Source organism: Myotis yumanensis, unplaced genomic scaffold (genome assembly GCF_028538775.1).
Source record: "Myotis yumanensis isolate MYYU_CA2020_CCGP unplaced genomic scaffold, mMyoYum1.0.hap1 SCAF_6, whole genome shotgun sequence".
Taxonomy (NCBI): Eukaryota; Metazoa; Chordata; class Mammalia; order Chiroptera; family Vespertilionidae; genus Myotis; species Myotis yumanensis.
In genome coordinates, this window is record NW_027223757.1 from 29,073,380 (window position 1) to 29,098,614 (window position 25,235).

The 25,235-nt window shown below is 41.6% G+C and overlaps 1 protein-coding gene across 2 annotated transcripts in view; it reads left to right on the forward strand.

Moving 5' to 3' along the window:
* PHACTR2 (phosphatase and actin regulator 2) overlaps window positions 1-25,235 on the forward strand; it is a 238,841-nt gene that overhangs the window by 69,961 nt on the left and 143,645 nt on the right. The window contains exon 1 of one of the 2 annotated variants that reach the window (XM_070417823.1): window positions 1,187-1,506. The exons of the other annotated variant lie outside the window; for it this stretch is intronic. Coding sequence (XP_070273924.1) covers window positions 1,494-1,506 — 13 coding nt within the window. The 5' untranslated portion in view covers window positions 1,187-1,493. Of the gene's footprint in view, window positions 1-1,186; window positions 1,507-25,235 lie in introns of those variants that run through there. 2 annotated transcript variants of the gene reach the window in all.

Here is a 25,235-nt window from a genome sequence, read left to right on the forward strand (position 1 = left end):
TTTTTGAAACTAATACAGTGATATGTCCTCAAAATTGTGTGACAAAATTAAAATAACGGAAATGGACATCACACGGAGAAATCACTGAGAAATTCAACTGTTCTGTGAAGAAACTATTTCTCTACTCTTTATGATATCATAAATGAAGTATTTTGCTTAAACAATAAGGTAACCCAAAATCCATAGGTAAGCCTGAGGTTACATTAAAAACAAAAATATTTAGAAGCTGTTGAAATGGAAGAGTATGTTACAAATAATTTGCAAATGGTTTGTCATTAGAAATTCCAATGGCATAAAGAAACAATGACAGAACAATGACACTCAGAACTGTTTTTTTAAAAACTTGTCAAAATAAAAAAACCTGTAGAGTCTTACTGTACTGTGGATTCATTGCATCATGAGTCCACTGTATATTTTTTTTTTACTGTATCTGAGAAAATGCAGAAAATACACGTGTGCTATCCTCGCATTCCAATATCCTATCATAATAGCCACAGGACATATGATTTCTTCAGCACTCGGCCCAGCATTGTGCCTTGATATTGTTGTAAGCAGTGTTAGGTATCTTGGAGGGCCATCTTTCCATAGCCAAATTAAAGAAAAGCAGTGAAATGGTGTTCTCTGTGTTCGTAAATGCACTTTTCTTCGTGCTCCCATTTCTGTTACTGAGAATGGCTACAGATTGGAACATCTATAGCATCCCTGGACATCTTTTGACCACTGTGTCTCGCATGATTAGTGCCATTTAGTGAAAGCCCTTTGAATTTCCCTGTCGGGCTAGGTAGGAAGAAATCCTGACTGGAAATAGAAACCCTAGTCATGATGAAAACATAACCAAAAAGGAATGACAAGCCTCAGCTTCTTATCATATACTCAGAGCAGAATAGTGAAGATGGCCTTTATTTTAAAATGTTTTATCTGTCATTCCTTGCTCACCCCCAACAACAATAACAAGAAAACTTTCACATTTCACATTGAAAAGTTGCCCGGTCATCCAGTGATGTCAGGGATGAAGGCCGGACCCCCGTTAGACCTGCCCAAGGGGGAGGACCATTTAGTGTATGGTTCACGGAGCCTCTTTACCTTTTCATTATCTCTGCCTCCCCTGCTCCTGTTTGCTCTGGCATCTTGGGGAGCAGCATGTACTCTGCATAGCATGTGCGCTTCTTTCTGAAACGTGCAGTCCATTCCACACTGCAGTGATTTTTTTTTCTCTCCTTTGCTTAGAACAGAGGTGAAAACCCCAGAGGATTCAAGTATCCACTTGATAGGCTCAGTCTCTCTTAATCAGCCTGTAATGGAGCTAATGGCTGTTTGTCATCCTTGGAGATATAAATTTCCTGGCGGTGTCTCCTGCAGACAGCGCATGGAGAAGGCTGTGTGTGCCAGCAAGCACCGATAATCAGCAGAAGGGCAGGGTGCTTCGTTAGCCAGGAGGAGCGCCGGGGCTTCCCGCTGCCAGGCTCCAGAGCTCGCCTGGCCACTCCTGAGACATGGACGATGCCGGTAGGTAAAGCAAGCCTGAATCCTTCCCACCCTCTCGGCTCCTTTGCCATCGGCATCCTTCCCTGCAGGATGTTTGTCTATGTGTTGTTGGTCTTGTCCTGCACTCTCACGTTCGAGCCCGGGAGACATGGTATGTGTTCACCCTGCTGCATTGTCCACAAGGCGCTCAGTGTCTGCTTTGAAGTTCAGGAATTGGGAACGCAGATTTTAATTCCACAGTCACCTTTGGGAAGACTACACGGTTATTGTATTTAGGCTGCAGGAAGTGTGCTTTGCTGTGTGATTCTTTTGTGCTCAGAACAGTGGGCGAAAATGCATCTGGTTAATGAAACAACTTACTAAAGGGTGGCAGAAGATGGATGGAGTTAATGAACTGAACAAACATTTTTTCACTGTTACGGTATGCACTGTGTAATAGCAGCTGAATGCTTGTGTCTGATGCTTAGTCTTCCTGTTAGCATGAAAGGTGGAAAACATCTCAGTATCCCCTGATATTTTAGTTTCAGGGTACAGACATTAGTGGCCAATCAGGTGCCTTTTGAAAATGTATTTGTGTTTAATAATTTGACAGCTAGACAAACATGACTGTGGGAGTATTCTAATGCCACTTAAATGATTAGCATAAAATTACTTCTCATGTGGAACTTTTTCTGTGCTATATTGGACTTTTAGAAGACCCATGCTATGGGATTACTCCCCATTTTGGTGTTAAGAATATTAAATGCAGAATTCTCCCCAAAATGCTATGGATGCTCTGTCTCCTGAAACTCATTAGCTCAGTTGCTCAGCTGGTTGCGGTTTTATAGAGAGATGCCTTGCAGCCGGTGGACACGGTCAGCTCTGCAAAGAGGATGCATCATTTACAGCACATGCCCCACAGTAAGATGACTCATTTTTAGCAAAACGTATTTGTTTGTGAAATGTGGCTATTTCAGCTCTTGGTTCAGGTAGCGTAGGCAGGCAGAGATTTTGAAGGTAGTGTGTTTTGAGTTCTTTCATCAAATAAGTTACCAGACTCTGTGACTAAAATCATTTTGTCTTTGACATGGAAGACATTGACATAAATTGGAACAATACAATATTAGGGGTGAGAATGTCAGGGCTATGAAAGGAACAAAACAAATATGACAGTGTGTGTGTGTCTGTGTGTGTGTGTCTGTGTGTGTGTGTGTGTGTGTGTAGGAAGGAGGCTGGATTGATGTATGTATGCATTATAGCCCACATTTTTAGTCAATAAAAAAATATGCCAATAGGGCTTGTCATTAAAGCATGTAGGTGTGATGTTCCATGACAAGGCACAATTTTAACAGGAACCCTAGGCTTCTCTAATTACAGTGGTAGAGTAAAAAAAAAAAAAAAAAAAAAATAGAGAAATAAACTAGAATTCCTAACTTAGCCTCATTTAAAACTTCTGCCACCCACAAGTAATTATACTGAGGTCCTGGCAGAATTATCGTTTTAATTCAAGTAAATGCCTTTCTTAACTGACTCATGTATTTTTTTAAAGGCCATTTAAGAAAAGGAATGAAACTACTATAGAGCCCCTCTGTAGGTTTAAAAAATGCTAAGGGTTAGGATTTACTTCTTGGCTTTCTGTAGCTTAGGGGGATGAGTATTTTCACAATTTGTACTTGTATTTATGCTTTCAGATGCTATTAATAAAATACGTCTGCTTCTGACACGTTTATGACTATTTATGCACTGTGTTGAGTGGCTTTCAAAGCAGCAATTTCTCTATCATTTCAAATTGTAGGTGAAATCCCAAATGTATTCCTTTGAGTGGAATAACAGGCTTTTAAATTACATTATTTGAATATTTCAGAAATAACACTTTTCTCATAATAGTTAATTGGCTGTCAAAGATCACTTTTCATAGTAATATTTTGATGATGTAAGCAGCCTCTTATAGCAGGGACATGTGAACATCACACATACACACACATACACACACACACACACACACACACACACTTCAATACCTTGTATTGACTATAAGGAAGGCATTTAAGATAGTACTGGTAAGTGCCTCCCCCCCTCCAAAAAAAATAAAAGCTCTAAATACCTTTAACATTTTACCAAGACACCCAATTAACTTGGGATACTGCAATTTCTCCAGTTTAATTTAAACAAGATAATGATGTTGAATATCTGTCTAAATTTTCCAATTAGAAATGGTTGAGGCCTGGATAGCAGAGGCTAGCAGTGTAGAGCTGAGCACCAGCCCTAACAATTGGACCACCCATTTCAGGGAGCCAGGCCTTCTTCAAGGTTGGATTTGTTTTTGTTTAAATGCAATTTTATTGATTTCAGAGAGGAAGAGAAAGGGAGAGATAGAAACATCAATGATGAGAGAGAATCATTGATTGGCTGCCTCTCACACACCCAATACTGGGGATCGAGCCTGCAACCCAGGCATGTGCCCTTGACCACTATTGGACCTGGGACTCTTCAGTCCACAGGCCAATGCTCTATCCATAGAGCCAAACCAGCTAGGGCCAAGGTGGGGTTTGGATAATTGTTAGGCAGAAACACAACAGTGGGCACACATAAGCCCAGTGCCTCTGATTCATTCAAATCATACAGAAGGCTGCATAGGAGAGATTCGTGTGTGTTTTCTGTTAACACATAACGAAGAGTTGCTGCCTGGGACTCGGGCCCGTCCAGTGCCCAGAGCAGGTCTGAGCCCACATGCCAGTGTGCTTCCACCCACCCTCTCCTTAGCAGGCGAGAGCTGACAGTCCTCCCATCTCTGAGAAGGAGACATCCCTTCCCCATAATTGCTAGCGTATGTATCCCTTTTAAGAGCTTTTCCTGGAGTAACAATAAAATATTTATCAAACAGTTGTGTGTAGAATATGTCAGGGCAGTTTTAGCAATATCTAAGCTTTTCTTCTTTTTTCATGTGCTTGTTTCTTCTGGTGAGTTCTATGACTGATATGGCTGTTCCTTTATCAGGCAAGGCTATGACTACAACTGCAGTTCGAGTTATTCCATCCCTGTGTCTGTGTCTGCTACTTCTCCACCCAGCCTTTACCAGGCGTCCTCATGGAGTCGTTGTGGAAGGTAGTGCTGAGGCAAAGCTGATTAACTTGGGGTGTAATTAACATACCCACTGTTTGAAATGTGCTTCCATATTCTACAGGGCAGAGTAGTCTCACAAGTTTGGTAGCATTTGTTGGGCTAATTTTTCTTTGCTCGAGACCAAGATATTACCATTATCATGTGTGGGTCATAAGAGACACATTCCTAGGTGGCATCTGTGAGAGCCACTGTGTCCTCGCGTTACATTCTGCCCCAGTGGCTTAAAGGGTTTTGACTCTTGAACAATCACTGGATGTGGAGAACTTCACTGTCTATGAGCTCTTTGCAAAAGAGACTGGAGAATCATTTGGAAACAGGCCATGTATTTTCTCATCTATAAGTGGCAACAATAATTTTACCTATCTCGGGATAGTTATGAAGAGAAAACATGGTAATATGTGTAAAGCTTTGTACAATGGCTGGCATATAGTAAGACTTGAGACATGTTGGCTGTTTAAAGAACTATCAAAAAATTAAAGCAGGGTTACATTATGAACAACTCTATACTCTAGCAGGGTGGCTCTAGCAGTGAGACGATGCCGTGGGAAGGTGAGCAGTTACAAGCTGAGAGCAGTCAGGTGGGTGTCCCAAGAGTGTAATTGGAAATTGATGCCAGTGCCTAAGTGGGTGGTGCAATGGGAATGGGGTTGAGGGATGCACTGGATCTGCATCAGTAGAGCATGAGGAGCAGATAAGGAGTCAGGGGGAAGTAGACTAGTCACAGCAGACCTTTGAGGTTTCTAGTTTGAGAATGTAAGATAATAGTGTTGTACTATGGAGCACAGAGGAGTTTTAAGGGAAAGACATGGGTTCCATTTTGGAATCGTTGGGTTTGAAATACTTCTGTGTGACCCACTAGCCAAAGTAGCTGTTCAGTAATGGCTTTCTAATCCACTAAAAGGTGTACACACACACACACACACACACACGCACACACACACGTATACACACACACACATAGGCATGGGTACATGTGCACACATGGAATTCCTTACTAACCATGGATTTGAGGTAATACAGGGTTGTTTTCTGTTTTATTTAAAATCTTTTCTATTTTATGTATGATTTAGTTCAGCCCTGTAAACCCCACTGCAGCTAATGCTTCCCTTCCCCCTCTCCCCTAGCCTGTGGGGGAACCTAAGGGGTGGTGTAGAGAAAGGAGACTTTCCAGTGCTTCTTGAAAATCTTTCAACACAGGTGGAGATAAGACCAGGCCCAGAGAAATATGCCCCTGAGCACTGAAGTGGTTTTGGTAAAGGCCAGGCTGTTATATAAGTAAATGTAAGCACCAAGACATTTCAGTTCCAGCCCCTCAGAACTTCCCTAGAAGAAGCTACTTTAGCAACTCAGGCTGCCCTCGCGGAGTCCTAACAACAGAAGACGGCAAATCGGGAGAATGGTTACCTAACAGAGGAGACTTTTTATGTGAATTAATTTGCTTTGGAAATGAATGCTTCCTGGGACAGTTGGCTATGTGTGAAAACTATATTTGGTGCAATTTAAAATGTTTTCCTGTATTTTCTACTTTCATGATATCTTGGTCTTAGTAGCTGCAGTTTTATTAACCATCTCACTCTTAGACATATAATAATGTTACACACACATGCATACATTTGTATGCGTTAGTAGATCTTTATGTATGTACTTGTGTGTGTATTCTTGAGTGGGGGATTATCAGTCTTGATACAGGGGAGTGAACTTGATAAAAATTTAGAACAGATTTTCTTTTTAATTAAAAAATAAATTTATCCTTATTCTCTGAAATATTCCTTATATTGTAAAAGTAGTTCCTATTGAACATTTTCTTAGCTATAAAACAAGTAAATACAGTGTTTTCCTCTGAATTTATTAGAAGTCCATTGTGCTGTTTTAGCACTTTATGGTTCACCAAGTACACCTGAGATTCACATAAATTTTTTTTTTCTAAGGGAGAGATTAAAATGTGATAAATAATCTGCTTTCAGAACTATCAGTTTTAAAAATGACAATATTATTGAAGAAATAACTGTTCTTTTAAAACAAAATGTCACAAGGAAAAACAGATTCATGTTAAAACATAAAAGTACTCTGAAGGTGGCACTAGATTTTCTTAGTAGTTTTTACTGTAATTGAAGAGCAACTTTGACCTCCTGAGAATAAACCACAGACTTAGCTTAAGAGTGTGCTGAACCAGGACAAAGTCTTCGTTTCTAAAACAAAGCCTTGTTTTGTTTTGCTTTTTCAGATCATTAGAATTAGTTCTGAGTGTTTTTATTCTTTGCAACCACTCATATTTCCAAAGGCAAAATGAATTCTGATTTTTCTATATTGGTAAGATAAGATGGGAATTCTTATGAAATGGCTTGCTTGGTTCAGGAAGAACCTTTGGAAAAGATACAGAGAACAAGCAAGAATACATTTTGGTGGAAGCCATTTTTAGGAACTAGCAAACTGTTCATTTGCATAAATATCAAAGCTTGATTACTTAAAAATTAAATATCTGTGCCCTCTCTGTCCAGGATATCTCTTCTTGTTCTTTGTTTCTAGCCTTTGGGGCATTTCATTGGTCACTAGCATCACCATCTGATAATGTGAAGAGGGAAAGGTAGCTAGAACTTAAACCCGAGTTGGAAATGAGTGAAAGTCAATTACACCTGTGAGAGTAGGAGTACTATGCAGATGTTTAAAAATCCACACTAACATTTCCCATGAAGTATTAAAAATGGGTGATAGCAGATTTTATATGCAAGAAGTTAATTTTAAAGTTCTGTTGTGTAAGTCAGGCCTCACAAACATATATAAGATAACTAAACATTAAGTGTCTTAAAAGAAAAGAAACGTACTTTTTTAATGTCTGTTATGTCCTAGGCACCAACTTCAGTATTTACATGTTACATCATTAATTCTTGCAGCCACTCTTACTTACTTTGTAAGTAAATACTATTTCCCCAGGTTACATGAGGAAACTGAGACAAGTAAGAGCTCACTCAATAAAGTGGGTGGTTTATAAACCTGGAATCCAGCTCTTTTTGACAATAGCAAAATTTAACCCAGCATTTTTTATGTTGTCATATTCCATTGCGAATGGGGAGTCTTCATCATTGTAACTTCCACGGTGTCTTCCCAGTGCCTAAGATGTAGTCAGAATATATGTTTTTTTAAAAAAATATATTTTATTGATTTTTTTACAGAGAGGAAGGGAGAGAGATAGAGAGTTAGAAACATCGATGAGAGAGAAACATCCATCAGCTGCCTCCTGCACACCCCCTCCTGGGGATGTGCCCGCAACCCAGGTACATGCCCTCGACCGGAATCGAACCTGGGACCCTTCAGTCCGCAGGCCGACGCTCTATCCACGGAGCCAAACCAGTTTCGGCCAGAATATATGTTTTTAAATTAAATTGAATATGCCATTTCATTCACTGAGAGCAAATTTTCCAAAGAGAAATTCATTTTTAAATATTCATGTTAAAAGTGATCATATCACATCTGAATATGTGAATATGTCTTTAGATGGAAGTCAGTACACGGGTAAGAAAATACGTATTTCAGTGTTTCTTTCATAAACATCATATGTTTTATATGCACAAGGATCCTCAGCCAATCATGAAGGGACTGAGGTTTGGCTTCTATTCTACGAGCTCTCGGGGAGCCTTCGGTTTTAGGAAGGCGTGTGACATGATAGGACTGATGATTTCAAGGCACAATCATCATCATGGGAAGAACAGACAGGAGAGAGGCGAGAATGGAAGCTTCCAAGAATGAAATCCACTTAGAAGGCTCTCAGCTGGATGATGGTGTGGATGGAGAGGAAACATAACGAAAATCCAGCCTGTTTCAAGGCCCAGCACATATCCCATCTTCATATCTTCCTCCATGGTCTCAAGCCCTGCCTTTCCCCAGGGCACTAACAGAACTCACCACCCAGGGTGTATTTAATGGTAGCCTACCTGAGATCATCCTCCATTTGAGTCTTTTCTTCCCAACCAGACTTTAAGCATTTTGAGGGCAATGGACACAGCATAGATATTCCTGTGTCCTCCAAAGAGTCAGAGTGCTGGTTCTCGACTTGGCCACACATTAGGATCACTTGGAGAGCGTTCAAAGTATAGCAGTCTCTGGGCCCGACCCAGGCAACTTAGATCAGAGTCCCTGGAGCAGGGCCATGCTATTGGTATTTGTTAAAAGCTCCCAGAATATCTAATGGACAGCCAGGGCGAGGACCAGTGTTACAGACCCTCAGAAATAGCTACCAAGTGGGAGTAAGGGCTCTGCTTCAGCCCCCTTTCTCTTCTCCGCCCTCCCTTCTCCTCTCCTTCTCTCTGAATAGGCCAGTCTAGCTGAGAATTTGTGCTGGGAAATGATCTGCTTCCAGGTGCAATGCCAGGCTGTGACAGGGACTGAGGCCTCCGGGGAATAAGCTGGAAACAAAAGAGCAGAGGCTTCTGGACAACATGTCAGAATAGCAACGAAGTTGACTGACTCCAGGCTTTCTGTCACCTACCGGTCTGGAGTGTGTGGGCTGATCAGAGAGGGCAGTGGTGGAGGGGCAGTCACCTGCTTCCAAATCGGGAAGGTTGTTTTCTCCGCTAGGGTCTCTCCAGGAAATGAAATACGGAGAGATTAAATCACTGCAGCGGCAAAAGCAGTTTCTGGTGAGACTGTCACAGGTAAAGCTTTAAACTAATAAGAGATGCTAACCATCCTTGTCAGGAGTTCATACTAGAATAGGAAACGTTATTAGACCCCCAGTAGCACTGCTATGGCTCAGTCATCACTAGCTGTGTATCTGTGCCGAGCGGCTGGGTCAGGGCCACTATTAGACACCGATGCTATATTTGCTGGATCCATGTGATCCACCACAGGCGGCCTGCTTTTTAGTGATGGAGAAATAGGTCCTGTTCCACCTCATACTCCCCCCTCCCCACACACACACACACACACACACACACACACACACACACGCAGAATGAGTTTCAGACCATTTTGAACTGACAGTGACCTTAAATATTTAAGCATAGGGATTTCATAACTTGCCTTTCTGAGTATTTTGGGAAATGATGCTTTTTACATGAGGCTCAATATATACCCTTTAATGGAAACAGTAAAATTAAAATAACTCATCTTTTGTAATATTTGATTTTATATGGTCACGAGGATCGTTTGAAAAAGTGTAATTGACAGAGGGCTTTTAAGAAAACAAAACTCGAAATGTTTTTACAAACGAAACATTTAGTATTGAGGGAGCCCCCCCGGGCATTACAAAGGAGGCTTGGAGGCGACCCTCATTCTGTTTGTGTTTGTTTGTTTGTTTTGCCTATCGCGCCTCTCCTACATGGATGCACCTCACATCCCCACCCTAACTGCCCTTCCTTCTCCCCATCCCCTTCACGCACACGTCCCCTGGTCTGGTTACTCTGCACTTCTCAATACACCCCAGAAACACATATAATTACATCATGCCACTCCTACGTGAGGGCACCGTCTGCATCCCCCATCACCACCACCCCTCCACATGGAATGAGACCCAGCTCCAGGGCCCCCTCCTTTGTGGACCCTCTGCAGTTCTTCCGGATGGAGTTAGCGTTCTCTTTCCTCTCCTACCCCTATGTCAGCACCTGTCAGGTGAATTGTGATGCTGTTTTATGTGTCTGCCTCTTCAACTAGACCGCAGGCTCCTCAGGGACACGGCCTCGTCTTCTGCATGAGCTCATCACCTTGTGCAGCCCAGCCTGGCTAAGAGAGCAAATGAATAAACTGGCCGTATACCATTTAAGATGAGTAGTGGGGAGCCCATCACAGTTGCTTGTGGAATTAAAATGTGTCTGTCTGTCTACCTATCTATATACCCATCCATCTCCCTGTCTGTTTATCTACCTGTCTATCTACCTATCATCTATTTTTATCTATCTATCTATCTATCTATCTATCTATCTATCTATCTATCTACCTACCTACCTACCTATCATTTATCATCATCCCAACCTCATACCAGACTTATAATCAGACTCTCCCATGGAAGAACAGAGAGCTCTTTGAAAAAAAAAAATGTTTCCTGGTGATTCGGTGCACACCTCTGGTGAGAACCATTTTTGGTCTTAGGAACATATAAAAAAGCTGTTTTTTGTATTAAGATAATTGCTTAGTCTAATGAACAGAACAAAATAAACTGAACAAAATAAATCCAGAGACAGAAGCATGGAACAGACTGTCAAATCTCAGAGGGAAGGCAGGGTGGGTGGGTAGGTGGGTGGGAAGAGATCAACCGAAGAACTTGTGTGTATATATGCAGAACCCATGGACACAGACAATAGGGTGGTGAAGACCTGGGGTGGGGGCAGGGGTGGGCTAGAAGGGGTCAATGGGGGAAAAAGAGGGGCAAATGTAATACTTTCAACAATAAAGATTTAAAAAAAATATTTTTTTAAAAAGGTAATTGATTACTGCCAATATGAAAGCACATTATTATTTAGAATCATTAAGATCTTGTGCCATTTACAAAATGCTCTGATGTACCCTATTGGAGGCTTGCGTTGGTCAGTAAATGAAGAAGCACCTCTCATTGACACTGGTGCCTGAATAGGGTGGTGATGCCTGCATTTTCTTCACCCACTTACTGTGGAGAGACACGCAATGGCAGTGGTTCTCAACCTTCTGGCCCTTTAAATACAGTTCCTCATGTTGTGACCCAACCATAAAATTATTTTCGTTGCTACTTCATAACTGTAATGTTGCTACTGTTATGAATCGTAATGTAAATATCTGATATGCAGGATGGTCTTAGGCGACCCCTGTGAAAGGGTCGTTCGACTGCCGAAGGGGTCGCGAACCACAGGTTGAGAACCGCTGCTCTATGGGGTCCAGATCATGAACTTGTTGAAAACATCATCCACCCAACTTGCCTTTAATTTATCACATGCTGCATGCCTCTGTTTGCATTTTATAGACTTGGGTGTTATTTTCTTAGTAATGGAAATTCGACAACCATCCATTTTTTATGAGCAGCTTAACTTAGGGCACTTTTAATAAAGGGATACAAAGGAAAATTTGCCAGTCCTGACCCATGAGCAGTCGGCGCGGTATAAGAGTAAAAGTATCTTGGGTTTCCTCTGTGAGACTTTAGTCTTCACCATACCCCCTTACAGAACGGAAGTCAATTCACGTGCTCAAACAATAAGCATTTTACAGCGTTCATTAACCTAAGGGTCACTTCTTTAAATTAAGGAAGTTCAAAGACATTTGTTTAAATAACTGTGTGACTATAACTCTGATTGAAAAAAGCCAGAGAGTTGAAAATTAAAGTCAACTTTGTCTTTAAAATCCAGACTTTGTGGAAAATGCGTTTAGAATGAAGCAGCACCCTTAACTTTTAAATGCCCTGGCTTGTGTCAGGTTTGATCACAAGGCTCACATTCTAGAAACAAAGGTGTCTCTCACGCTAACAGATGTCGGCTTTGTCCCCAGCAGTTTCAGGGAAGGTTTTCATGGAGCCTTAAAACTATAAAAACCCCTAATGTACTTTTGGGCGCCTGGGTTATTTTATAACAAAATCAAGTCCCACAGAACTATGTTTTAAAAGCAGGACTAGAGCTAAGTGATTGTGTGTTAGAATGCTGTACATTCTTTAGTAATATCCCTTTCATCTTCACAAAGGCTTACAAATATAATTCATTTCTCACAGTTCTCCAGTGAATGATGTGAACATTTCAAATGATCAGTTCTGCTTTTACAGACATGAGACTACGTCAAAAAAGTGTAGTTATTTATTTATTTATTTTCAGAGAGCAGCCTCCTGTACCTCTTAAGTGCACATGGAAACCTTTGTATGGACATAGAAAAAGCATGTCTGCGTGAGTATGTGCTTGGCCTTTGGCCAACTCATGAGGCATGGGCCATGGCAAATCTGATTCCCATTGACTTTTATGCAGAAGGAAAGCCAAACACAATTTACCCTTAGGGCTGCGTGCAATATTGTTTTTCAGGGAAATGTGGTTATATTTGTCCTGGGTACAAAGACTGTCTCTGGGGAGGACAGCCAAATGGCTTGGTCACAGTGTCCACAAACACAACTGCCCTAGTTCGTTATCTGGAAGCTGTCTGTGCTGGGATGTGCACTCAGGTGATGAGGGATCGGAAATCAGCTGGAAATTTCAGTAGAGGCTCGTTAATGCAGGGGCCATGCCTACAAAGGGCATATGTTTATACGGAAAGTGGGGAGCAGGTGAAGGGACAGTACAACCCTCCCCCCCCCCCCCCCCCCAGGGAAATGACAAGAGTAGGGTAGCCTTAGCATTTTCCCACAGAGATTAAGCATAGAGATCCAGGGACTGGAGTACTGGGTAGAGGATTTGGACAAATGAGAGAGAGAGAGAGAGAGAGAGAGAGAGCGAGATCCAAGCGGGTGCTAGTTTATGAGATAGGTCGACGGAAGACTTTGGGAAGGCTACATGGGTTTTATTCTGGCTTATTTGATTTGGTGTGAGCTAGCAGCAAAAAAACTTCAAGCTCAGGGGCGAGTTCCCTGTGCCCAAGTCCCCAGAGGCCCCTCAGTGAGAAAGGGCAGCTTGTTGCCATTGTCCAGCCTTTCCTTGGGACAGCCCAGGACTCAGGCAGCCAGTAGCTAACAAGAAACGGACCCTTCAACCACCAGCTTTTCATTTTAATTCATATTGTACATGAGAATCATTCTTTTTTTTAAAGTATGTATTTTTATTGATATCAGGGAGGAAGAGAGAGGGAGAGAGAGATAAAAACATCAATGATGAAAGAGAATCATTGACCAGCTGCCTCCTGCATGCCCCACACTGGGGATTGAGTCCACAATCCAGGCATGTGCCCTGACTGGGAATTGAACAGTGACCTCCTGGTTCATAGGTCAACACTCAACCACTGAACCATGTCAGCCAGGCAAGAATCATTCTTAAATTGCAACTCTTCGTTATGTGTAGTCACATTTACCTGCCTTCTCAAATGGAACATCCTGTAATATTTGGAAGAGTGTGGAAATGCGCAAAGAAATTAGACTCCATAGAAAAGGAGCCTCTTCCACTTACTGGCCTGGGGCCAGGGGCACATCCATGGGCCTCGCTTTATCCATCTAACTAGAGGGTCAGGTATTCTTGGCACTGCCAGAAGTATAACATCAGAGCAGACTTGTTTAGTGCCTACATGGTGTCAAATCTTTACAAATATCAAGTCATGTATTCCTCACAGTCGCCTCACAGGTGGCCATGAGGGCCCCCTCAGGCTGGGTGGCCCCTGCATCCCCACCTGGTGTCCTCAGACCATCAGCTTGTGCTATTGTCAGGGTTCTTGCTTTCTGCAGCTTCCATTTCCCTCCATTCTCATGGGCTCTTTCTTTTTTTCTTGGAGTTTATTGAGGTGTAATTGATACACAGCCCTGTATAAGTTTAAGGCAGTGGTTCTCAACCTTGGCTGCACATTAGAGTCACCTGGGAATCTTTTTAAAATCCTGATTTCTGGGCCTCATCCTCCGGAAATTCTGTTTCTTTGTTACTAATGTTGTGGCCCCACCCCATAACAAAGAAACAGAATTTCCGGAGGATGAGGCCCAGGAATCAAGATTTTAAAAAGATTCCCAGGTGATTCTAATGTGCAGCCAAGGTTGAGAACCACTGGTTTAAGGTGTCTAGCATAATGATTTGTATTACCAATACAGCTGTGAAATGATTATATCACGCCCTGACCGGTTTGGCTCAGTGGATGGAGCATCAGCCTGCGGACTCAGGGGTCCCAGGTTCGATTCCGGTCAAGGGCATGTACTTTGGTTGCAGGCACATACCCAGTGGGGAGTGTGTAGGAGGCAGCTGATGGATGTTTCTCTCTCATCGATGTTTCTAGCTCTCTATCCCTCTTCCTCTCCCTTCCTCTCTATAAAGAATCAATAAAATATATTAAAACAAATGATTATATCACACTAGTTGTAGTCAGCATCTATTCATCTGTTATCTCATATAGATACATAGAAATGGTTACATGTGCTGTTTGTTATCTTTGGTGGTCTGGGAAACCACATCATTGAGATTGTTATCCTTTTGTCCAAATGTGCACAGAACCCAGTGAGGGCCTGGGTAGTTTTCCTGTGATTCACACATATGAATGTCTTACTTTTACTTGGAGCAAGTGGCAATGCAGTGTATTTCCCAGTTCTTGACAAAATCTTCAGTGACCCTGCCCCTGCCCTCAGGATAAAGTTAAAAAACTCAAGGTCTCACGCAAATCTCTGGTCTGCTTGGCCCCCACCTGTGTCACCAACATTATCACCCACCCTAGTCACACAGTGCTGGGCCCCAGCGCCCAGACTCTGCACCTCATCTCAGATACTGTGCTCTTGCTTCTCTGCTTGGCTTTGTGGTCTTCCCCTCGCCCACTGTTCCTTCCCCGTGCTTCACCTGGTGAGTTCCCGTCTCTCGGGACCTGTGGCTGAGCTGTCACCATCTGGAAATCCTTCTCCACCCCAGTGCAGGGGCAATTACTCCCTGAGCTCACCTGGCACACATACCATTGCGTCGTCATTGGGTTTTCACGTCCTCTGTCCCCACCAGCCAGGGAACTGCTCAAAGTTATCTTCTCCTTGGTTTCCTTAAGGCTTAGCACAGCACATGGCACACAGTAGGTACTTAGTACATGCTGGCTGACTCACTGCTTATGCCATTGCTTCCAAGCTGCAAAATGTTCTATGTAGCACAGTGGTGTATTTATACATTCTTATTATGTAATTTTTTTAAGTTTAAGGAGGAAATGATAGTTCGAAGAAAATGCAGTTGGATGCAAAAATGCAAAACATTGCTATCAGCTTGAGGATGTTGGTAAAATCCTTATACACCCGAAAATAGTTGTTGTGACTATTGATTTTTTTTCTGCATGATTTCCATTAAACAAATTTAGAATTTTAAAATGCATATTTCTGTAGGGATTCCTTGCAAGGGAAGATGGAACATGTACTAATTATAGTAACAAGTGTATTGAATGTGATATCTCAAGAAGAAGGAGGTAGCATATAACTAAAGAAAATATTTTTTCTCTCCCTAGCCAATTTGGCTCAGTGGATAGAGCACTGGCCTGCGGACCAAAGGGTCCAGGGTTCGATTCTGGTCAGGAGCATGTACCTCGGTTACAGACTCCTCCCTGGCCTGTTACATTTCTCTCTGTCTTTCCCTTTCTCTCTTCCATTCTCTCTAGAAATCAAAGGAAAAATATCCTCTGATGAGGATTTTTTAAAAAGTTGCCGAAACCGGTTTGGCTCAGTGGATAGAGTGTCGGCCTTCGGACTGAAGGGTCCCCGGTTCGATTCCGGTCAAGGGCATGTACCTGGGTTTCGGGCACATCCCCAGTAGGAGATGTGCAGGAGACAGCTGATCGATGTTTCTCTCTCATCGATGTTTCTAACTCTCTATCTCTCTCCCTTCCTCTCTGTAAAAAATCAATAAAATATATTTTTTAAAAAAAGAGAGAAATCTCTAATACTTGCTATTTTAAAAAAAAGAAAAAATATTTTTCTCAAAGTGGGATTTGATTATAACACAGGCACGAGACATTTGAAAGTTGGCCATAAGTCAGGGCTAAAGAGGAATCAGTCTTCAATCTGAAAAAACAACAACAAAAAAAACACACTCAGTCTGGTGATTTTTTTATTCATTTGCTCTGCACATTTCCAATTACCTTTTCTAGAAAGAGAAATTATTTTTCAAAATACCTCAAATATATCATATGCTTAAATTATCCCCTGCTCTTAATATGTGGAGATGGAAGACAAACTTAGTCATAATACCCAGGCGAAAGAGAAATAATTCCGAACTATTGTCGAAAAGAAGTTAATGTGATTATGGCATATCAAGTTGGCTTCGTTTTTATGAAAACATTTTGCGTGTGATGAGCAGTATCAGAAAAAGGTATATCCCAAGCTGTTAGTTCTCATTCCCTGGGGAATGAGAGGGGCATTTTTACTTCATATTTTTTCTGATTTGTTTGAGGTCTTTTGGTTTTGCTTTTTACAATAAGCATACACTGTTTTTAGAAATGTTTGAAGCCAATAAACTATGTTTTAATCAGTTAATGGGGAAGCAGCATATATACTGCCTTACACTGTGAGATGCATTGTATGCTGGGTACACATCAGATATGACATGGGCGCCAACCCCCCAGTAACTTGGGATAAATGGTTTGAAGGTCCTGCCTCCGCACCCTGTCCCCAATACAAGCTATTACTGAAATTGTTCTTTTATTAGTCAGAACAGCTGTAAAATCTTATTAATTTTTATGACCAAGACAATTAATTTGCATGCACTATTATCACACAAAAAATATTTTCACTGGATTTGCTTCTGCCTTCCTATGTTGAGAGTGGACTTGAGGCATATGGGTAAAATAAGCAATTTGGGGATATGGCACCAATCATTGTTGAACGTGATAGGACGCAGTTTATTTTCGTAGCATGGCATTGTGTTCATATGGCTAAACTCCACCCTGTGTCTGTCTGGGTGGCGGCGTTGTGTTCAAACTGCCTCCGGGGAGCTCCAGGCCAGCGGTGGGACCCAGGGCTGCACCGAATCAGGGGAGGTGCTTCTATGAGGGGCTGGACCGGGAAGCCAGAGGGTCAGTGTGGGTTGGTCTGGAAGGTGAAGCTGACCTTGGTATTGGATCCAAGAGTTGACATTGAAAACAGTGGCAGAAATGAGAGATGGAGACCAGAGTTGAGAGCCGAAAACAATATCATAATAAAGCAGGAGTCAGGGAACAAGGTGGGAGCTCCCGTTATGAATACTCGATGAGTGCATTGTTTGTCTCATGTTAAAAATACGGACACGTATACATAACGCTAGAATGGGATAAGTCTGTGCCAGAACTGTGCTTATTTTGAGATGTATCAACGTTTTACTTGGCAACTCAGAATTTAAACTCAACTGCTATCTGGGCAGTTCATTCAACTAATATTTGGTAGCTTATCAAACAAGTCTGTGCTACATATTGATTTTAACTTCACCATGTGCGAGGAGGTACGGGCACTTTCTTTGGTGTCTCTCTGTAGGTCACGTCAATGTGTCTCTAATAGATTTAGTTTGCTAGTGAGTGTGTGAATTTTAAAGTTGTTAAACATGACTAAGTGAAGCTTATTGTTTTGAATTGCTTCCAAGTACTTCTTTCTTATTTCCTTTAATGATCACAATTTTTAAATATAATTTAGATGAAAGACACAGTCAGCAAATAGGAGTTGAGGACCTACTGTCTCAGGCACCCTTCTAGCTGCAGCGAGCATGGTGGTAATAAGATACATAAAGTCCCTGCTACCATGGCGTTCACATTCTATTGGGATAAACAGACCATAAACAGATAAACAAACAAATATATGATCAAATACAAGGTAGTGATAAGAACCCGGAAGAAAATTAAGCAGAGGGGTTGAGCAGGGGGTGCTAGAAGTGCTGTTATAGGTCAAGAGAATTTTATCCCAATGGTTGGCCATCAAAATGAGACTGGGTTTCAAAACCTTGGGGATGTTTTAAGCATAGCTTTTTAAAGACTTATATTATCAGGTTGGTGTAGTTTCAGGTGAACACTTTTTTTCCTTATTTCAATCCATTAAGTTTCCTGCTGTTTCAAGTTTCAAGGAATGCCCCAAGGTCAAAGAAAAATGCTAAGAATTCCATCTTGTTTTGTGTAAGGACAGAATGAAGGCACATAATTACATGGCCGTCCCCACCCTGACAAACCTGCCGTGGCCCAGATTTGTTTGAAATTTAGCACAAAACTGCATTGTTTTCAGAGGATGTTCCCAGGAGATAAGAAAGTCTGGCAGAATTGCCCTGGCAGCTTGATTACAAAAATTTTAAAACATTTCTTCCTCAGTGACAAAGACTCGTTGTTTACTCTTGTAGAGAACAAGTTAGCACATGTTTATGCGGAAAAATCTTTGGTCTTAGTAGCATCTGCCTGACTATGCTTTGCATAGCAGTCACCCCAGGGAGAATGTATAATGTGTGTCAATTAAAGAAGGACTGGATGGGTTTTGGCAAAGACATTAGAATTGCAACAGCCAGAGAGTTTCTCTCAAAAGTCACATTGAACGTATATACATTCATTTCAAAAACTTGGCATTACTCAAAAACAAATATGGACTTCTGATTTTAGAATTGCCCTTTGAGCCAGTTTGCAACCCAGACCAAAAGTTTATTTATTCAGCCATTCATTGGTTCATTCATTCTGTCATTCGACAGACATTTGTGAAGACTTCTCTCTGCCAACAGTGGTGCTTCTTGCTAAGTGTGTGCCAACAGATTAGAGCCATTGCTTTCTTTTGAGTGACACTGTTGTGGGGAGACAGGTAACTTATAGAACCGGAGGTGCTTAGATAACCTTGAACAGCAGAAGGTGGAGGGCCCAGGAGGAAAGAAGCTCTGCCTGGAGAGGTAGGAGAAGCTCCCAGGGGAGGTAGCATTTGGGCTGGAGCGCTTGAAGAACAGGTTCAAGTTTGCTAGGCAGGAGGAAATGTCAGTTTCTGGCAGCAGTCTCTTACTTTGTATTTACACATCATTATTTTCAAAACGAAGATGGCATGACTCAGTTTGATAACGTGTCTTAGTCAGCTGAACGGCCTAGAATGATCTTGACTAATTAAAAAAAAAAATTTACTTACAGGACATGAATATTTTCTACCATTCAATTTCATAAATATTTCCTGGGCACCTAGCCACAGGCAATATGCTATGCCATTATGTAGGTAGCCTTGGAGAATTCAATGGAGTCTTTTCCCGGTTTTTAGTTTTTAATATTTTATTGAGGTAAAATTCACGTAGCATAAAATTAACCATTTTAAAGTGTACAATTCAGTGGTATTTAGTGCATTCACAGTGCTTTACAACCACCACCTCTATCAACATATTTTCATCACACAAAGAAGACTCTGTATCGATGATGCATTCATTCCTATTTCCCCCTTCCCTCAACCCCTTTCAAACACTAGTCTGCTTTCTGTCTCTATGGATTTACCTGTTTTGGATATTTCATATAAATGGAATCATACAATATATGATGTTTTGTGTCTCACCTCTTTTACTTAACATAGTGTTTTCGAGATTCATCTACATTGTGTAATGTATGTCATTCCTTGTTTATAACTGAATAATGTTTCACTGTATACCTATACCACAGTTTGTATATCCATTCATCCACTAATGGACCTTTGGGTTCTTTCTACCATTAGTTACTCTGAAAAGCGCTGCTATGAACATAGTGTACTTGTATTTGTCTGAAGGCCTGTTTTGAGTTCTGTGGACTATATACCTAGGAGGGGAATTGCTGGATCATATGGTATTACTATGTTTAACTTTTTGAGGAACTGCCAAACCGTTTTCCACTGTGGCTGCACCATTTTACATTCCTACCAGCAATATACAAAGGTTCTATTTTTTTTAAATGTTTTTATTGATTTTTCTTTTTTAGAGACAGAGGAAGAGAGAAGGAAAGATAGGAACATCGATGATCGATTGGCTGCCTCCTACATGCCCCCTGCTAGGGATCGAGCCCACATCCTGAACATGTGGCCTGACTGGGAATCAAACCAGTGACTCTTAGTTCATGGAACTGTGCTCAACCAACTGAACCATACCGGCCGGGCAAGGTTTCCATTTTATCCACATCCTGGCCAATACCTGTAACTTTCCATTTTTTAATAATAGCCATCCAAGTAGATGTGAAGAATTATCTCATTTTGGTTTTGATTTACATTTCCCTTAAGACTGATGATGTTGAGCTTTCTTTCTTGTGTCTGTTGGACATTTGTATATCTTCTTTCCTCCAATTTTGATGGCAATTCCAAACAAAAGAAGTTATATAAATGTCCTGAGCTATGATAGCCATGGTAAAATAGCTGAAGCACCTCACAAGAGAACTGATTTTAGGCAGACAATATTCATTTGGCTCTGAAAATTATGGCGTGATTGTTTAAAAACCAATCTTCTTTTATAGTTATATTAATTATATTATGAAAACTGTTATTACATTAGTTAAAATATGAACTCATGAGTGTCTTCTCAATTATAAACATTAGCTTATCCTCTGCAATAGCTTGTGTCTGATAAGAAGTTCCTCAATATGAGCCAGATCTATGATCTACCCATTTACTCATAGCATTTTGAGATGTTGTTATCGATTTTGCCTGTGGGACAGAGTTTCATCAATTTTATACTAGCCAAACATTTCTGAAATATATGTATATGTTTGGCTGGTATAGAAATTATGAAGTACACACACATAGAGATAATATCTCAGGACTAGGAGGGATATTGAACTTAGGTTTCCACAATTCAACTCAATAATTATTTCAATACAGCATATTTATTCTATTGCTTCACCAGAAATAAAACTCTACATCTTTTTTTAATATTCCCAGTGAAAGTTGCTGCTCATTTTTCTTCATAACTCCATAGCTATGTAAAAATTAGACACTCGGGACAAGGAGAGGCCTAGAGCCAATGTTCTTTATCCAGAGAAAGAGAGATGACCCCAACACTATTTGCTGTAGCAACCATAGGCAGACAATATTCATTTGGCTCTGAAACATGGCATGATTGTTTAAAAACCAATCTTCTTTTATAGTTGTTATATTAATTATATTATGTACAACTGTTGTTACATTAGTTAAAATACTTAGTACTCTCCATACATTCAAAAATTTTGCATTGAGCACCGACAACGTTGCAGGAATTGTCTAGGATCTGGGAATATAGCAGTGAACAAAACACAGAACCTACATTTTGTCAGAGGAAATCAATAATGAACAAATATATCAGGGTAGTTGTAAGCGTTGCGAAACAAAATGAAACAAGGAGTGAGGGGCATGACAGGACTGCTGTTGAAGAAAGGTCAAGGAAGTCTCTGAGGAAATACAGATACGTGCAGATATCAGAAAAAGGGAGCAAAATGTGATGGGACAAGCTTCACCCGTTTGAGGGACAAAGTGGTATGATTTCAAAGGATAATGGGAGGAGATAAGGTCAAAGAAATAGCCCATTTAAAATAGGCCAGTGCTGAAGACTTACTCAAAATTACAAGGATCAAGTGTATCTGTCCCTATGCTGGGAACCAGGTCTAGCTTCTGGTTTGGTGCCTGTATTCATTTCCCCCACCTTTTTTTTTTTTTTTGCTGTAACAAATTACTAAAAATTTAGTGGCTGAAGCAACACAAATTTATTATCTTACAGACCTGGAGGTCAGAAGTCTAAAATGTGTCAGGAGGACGGCATCCCTTCTGAAGGCTCTCGGGAGAATCAGTTTTCTCTCTGTACTGGCTTGTAGAGGCCGCTCACATTCCTTGGCTCTGGGCCCCGGTGGCCCCTTTCTCCTTCCTGAAGGCCAGGGACATAGCATCTTCTCATCCCGAACATCTGCTCCTGCTTTTACATCTTCTCCCTCTGACGCTGACCCTTTTGCATCCCCCTTAGAGGGACTCCTATGATTGCTTTGGGCCCACCCAGATAATGCAGGATAATCTCATCTCAGGACTCTCCTGCCATATGAGGTAACATATTCACAGGTTCCAAGGACTGGAATGGGAACATGGGAGAAGGAGGCTTATTCAGCCTCCCATAGTGGTCTTTCTCAAAGACCACTTGATCCAAGTCTGATTTTTTTTATCTTTTTTTTTTTTTTTTTTTAGCAGTGCTGGTCCCAACATTTTCAGGCTATATTTCAGATTTCATTTTTCAGGTTCTTTTCCTTTACTTTCTGGTAAGAAGATAAATGTTTAAATGGAAAACAAAATTTTGTTAGACTGGAAATCCTTGAGGGCAGAAGAGTTGGCCTCATTCATCTCTTTTCCCCTAATACCCAACAGAGGTCAGAGCACATGCTCACCCCAAACAGAAGGTGGCGGTGATGGGTGCATTGTGCAGTGAGGGAGGATGGCATTTTATAGTTTTCTTTAAAATGCCCAGGGAAATAATAAAGCTCTCTAATTCCAAGAATGAGTACAGATCTATTATATGAACATCATTTTGACCATATGTCCTCTCCCTACATATGTCTCTGGAAATTAAAAATGTAGAAGGTGGCCATCGAGGTCTGCTGAGAGAGACAGAATTTTACCCATCTCAGAAAGAGCAGAATGTATTTCTAGTACCCAGGCTAAATTTTCCTTTCAGTGGTATTTTTAAAAACAAGTGAAGTTTCAGCACTTGAATTTATATCAAGCCCCACTTTTGGCAACCAATCTGCTAAATATTAAATTAGGTAATTTGAGCTTTACTCCAAAGTAACCACGACCTCTCTGTGATGGAGAAATACAGTTTGGCATCATAATGGTACCTTCACAAAATGCCCTTGCGTGTTGGGGTGGAAGTGATACAGATCAGTGAGAGCTGGGGGTACCCCTGGAGGCGGAAGATCTTACCAGCCACTTCATGGGCAGGAGCAGGCTCACGCGTGTAGGTGGCCTTTAGCTGGAAGTGGTTTGTCCCTGCACGTGTGTCCCGTGCAGCTGTTGATTGTTGAATGTACTGCCAAGAGGAGGAAAAACTCCGAGGAGACGCTTGTTGAAAGGGAGCCCAGAGCAGAGCTGTGTGCTGTTCCAGGACGAGAATTCTCAGCCCTGAGATAATGAAATGCAAATGGAAGGAGCGTTCAGGCTGCTGCTCAGCTTCATCTGAGTGTTTGTAATGTGCTCTGCATTGCTGGGGACGGCCTGTAAAATGTGCCATCTGCAACCGGTGGCATCGCAGACCTGGGCAGCCCGCAGACGGCGTGCCCTGAGCTGACCTCTGCAAGGCAATCGGCCCGACTGCTGCTCAGATCTTTTTCACCTTCTCCTGGTTTGCATTTTCTGCTGAGGTGATCTCTGTGACAAGAGGAGGATGGGCCCTAGCCGGTTTGGCTCAGTGGATAGAGTGTTGGTTTGCGGACTGAAGGGTCCCGGGGTCGATTCCGGTCAAGGGCATATGCCTGGGTTGCAGGCTGGGTCCCCAGTGGGGGACGTGCAGGAGGCAGCCAATCAATGATTCCCTCTCGTCATCGATGTTTCTATCTCTCTCTTCCTCTCCCTTCCTCTCTGAAATCAAAAAGCAAGCAAGCAAACAAACAAAAACACATGTTGAAGAGGAGGATGGAAGCCTTGGGTACATGGCTAACATAAGGTCGACAAAGGGATTTGAGTCTTTCTTAGATTAAGAGGAGTACTTATACCTATTCTTTAAGATGAGATCATGAAAAAGTCTTTATTTTACGATTATTTTAAAAACCCTCTTAGTTGGTGTGGATGCAAACAGACAGGAAACAAGATGCGTCTAGAAAGCCACAGCCAGGCATATTGACTCTGCTTTTAGAGGAAATGTAAGAAATACATGTTCATGTATAAAACCTTTGATTTGGTGTGACACGTGTAACTTAATTGCAGTGGTAGAATTCTAATTTTACCCAAATTTTATTCCCAACCTGAAACATCTGTCCACTAATTATGGCTCAACAATAAATTTAAGAATTTCTGATAAGTTAAAAATGACTTTGTAAACAGTGATCATCCTTTATGGGTTGTTACAAAGATTAAATTAGTTAATATTTGTAAAGCCCTATTCCTGACACATTACGTATTTATAAAATACATGAAGCTCATGAGGATGAATTCCACTTATTCAATACTCTTGATAAAGCAAAGTGAATTCCTTTGTTTAATTAAAGCTTAATAGAGCAGGTCTGTCTCATGCTAATTCACTTGGCAAAGAAGGCTTCCTTTGCACCCTAAGTCTGTCTCACAGAAAGTTACTCACAGGTCGTCTTCCTAACCAGTGCCTCGTGCAAGGCAGGTTTTCAGTGGTTGCTTCACACAACACCAGCTGTAGCGATGGCCCTTTCTTCTCTCCCTTCGGCACCAGCCTTCCTTGTTGAAAGCAGGAAATTAAATAAAGTACGTCACACAAAAATTGAGCAGCCATGTTAAGCTTTCATGAAAGGGGATTTTATAAAGTATCTCCCTGCCCGTGTGTGGGCTCATCACTTCCAGGAGATTTAAACTCTTTCAAGGAAATCGGTTCTCAGACTCCTTGCTGGCCCCATCTGCATGGCCCGCAGTGGTGCCGCACCCATGGTACACCCATTTAGCAAGTACTAAACTGAATGAACTCTGCCTCACTCTAATAGGGAAAAGACCAGGCCCTGAATCTACCCGGGTTCCTGACCTATAACGCCCAGCTTCCTTTCCAAACCCCACAAACTGGGTTTCAGCAACAAAGGCAAGTTTGCAACCTGGTCCTTGGAACACTGTGTGCATCGTAGAAATATTGAGCTTCTCATAAAATGCCTGCCTTCTGAAAAGCATCATTAAGAAACAGAGGGAGTGGGAAAGGGCAAAATGATGCACGCCCTATGATTTTTAATCTGCAGTGCTTTTTTTAAAAATCAAATCTGCCTTATTTCTAGGATGATGACTCTATCCCTTATGGTACAATGCCATTTAGTCTGGAAAATTGCAACTAACATGTAAAAATAAGGAGTGATGGGACTGAGCTGGAACACAGTGGCAAAGATTGGCCTTTGGAGTTCGAGAAAGGAATTGAGATGGTTCACTTCCCAGGCCTGCCCCACCCCCCAAACCACCTCAGCCTGACCCTTCCCTGACCTGGTGCTAAGCCAGTGCTCAGTAAGCCTTCTTCCAGAATTGGAGA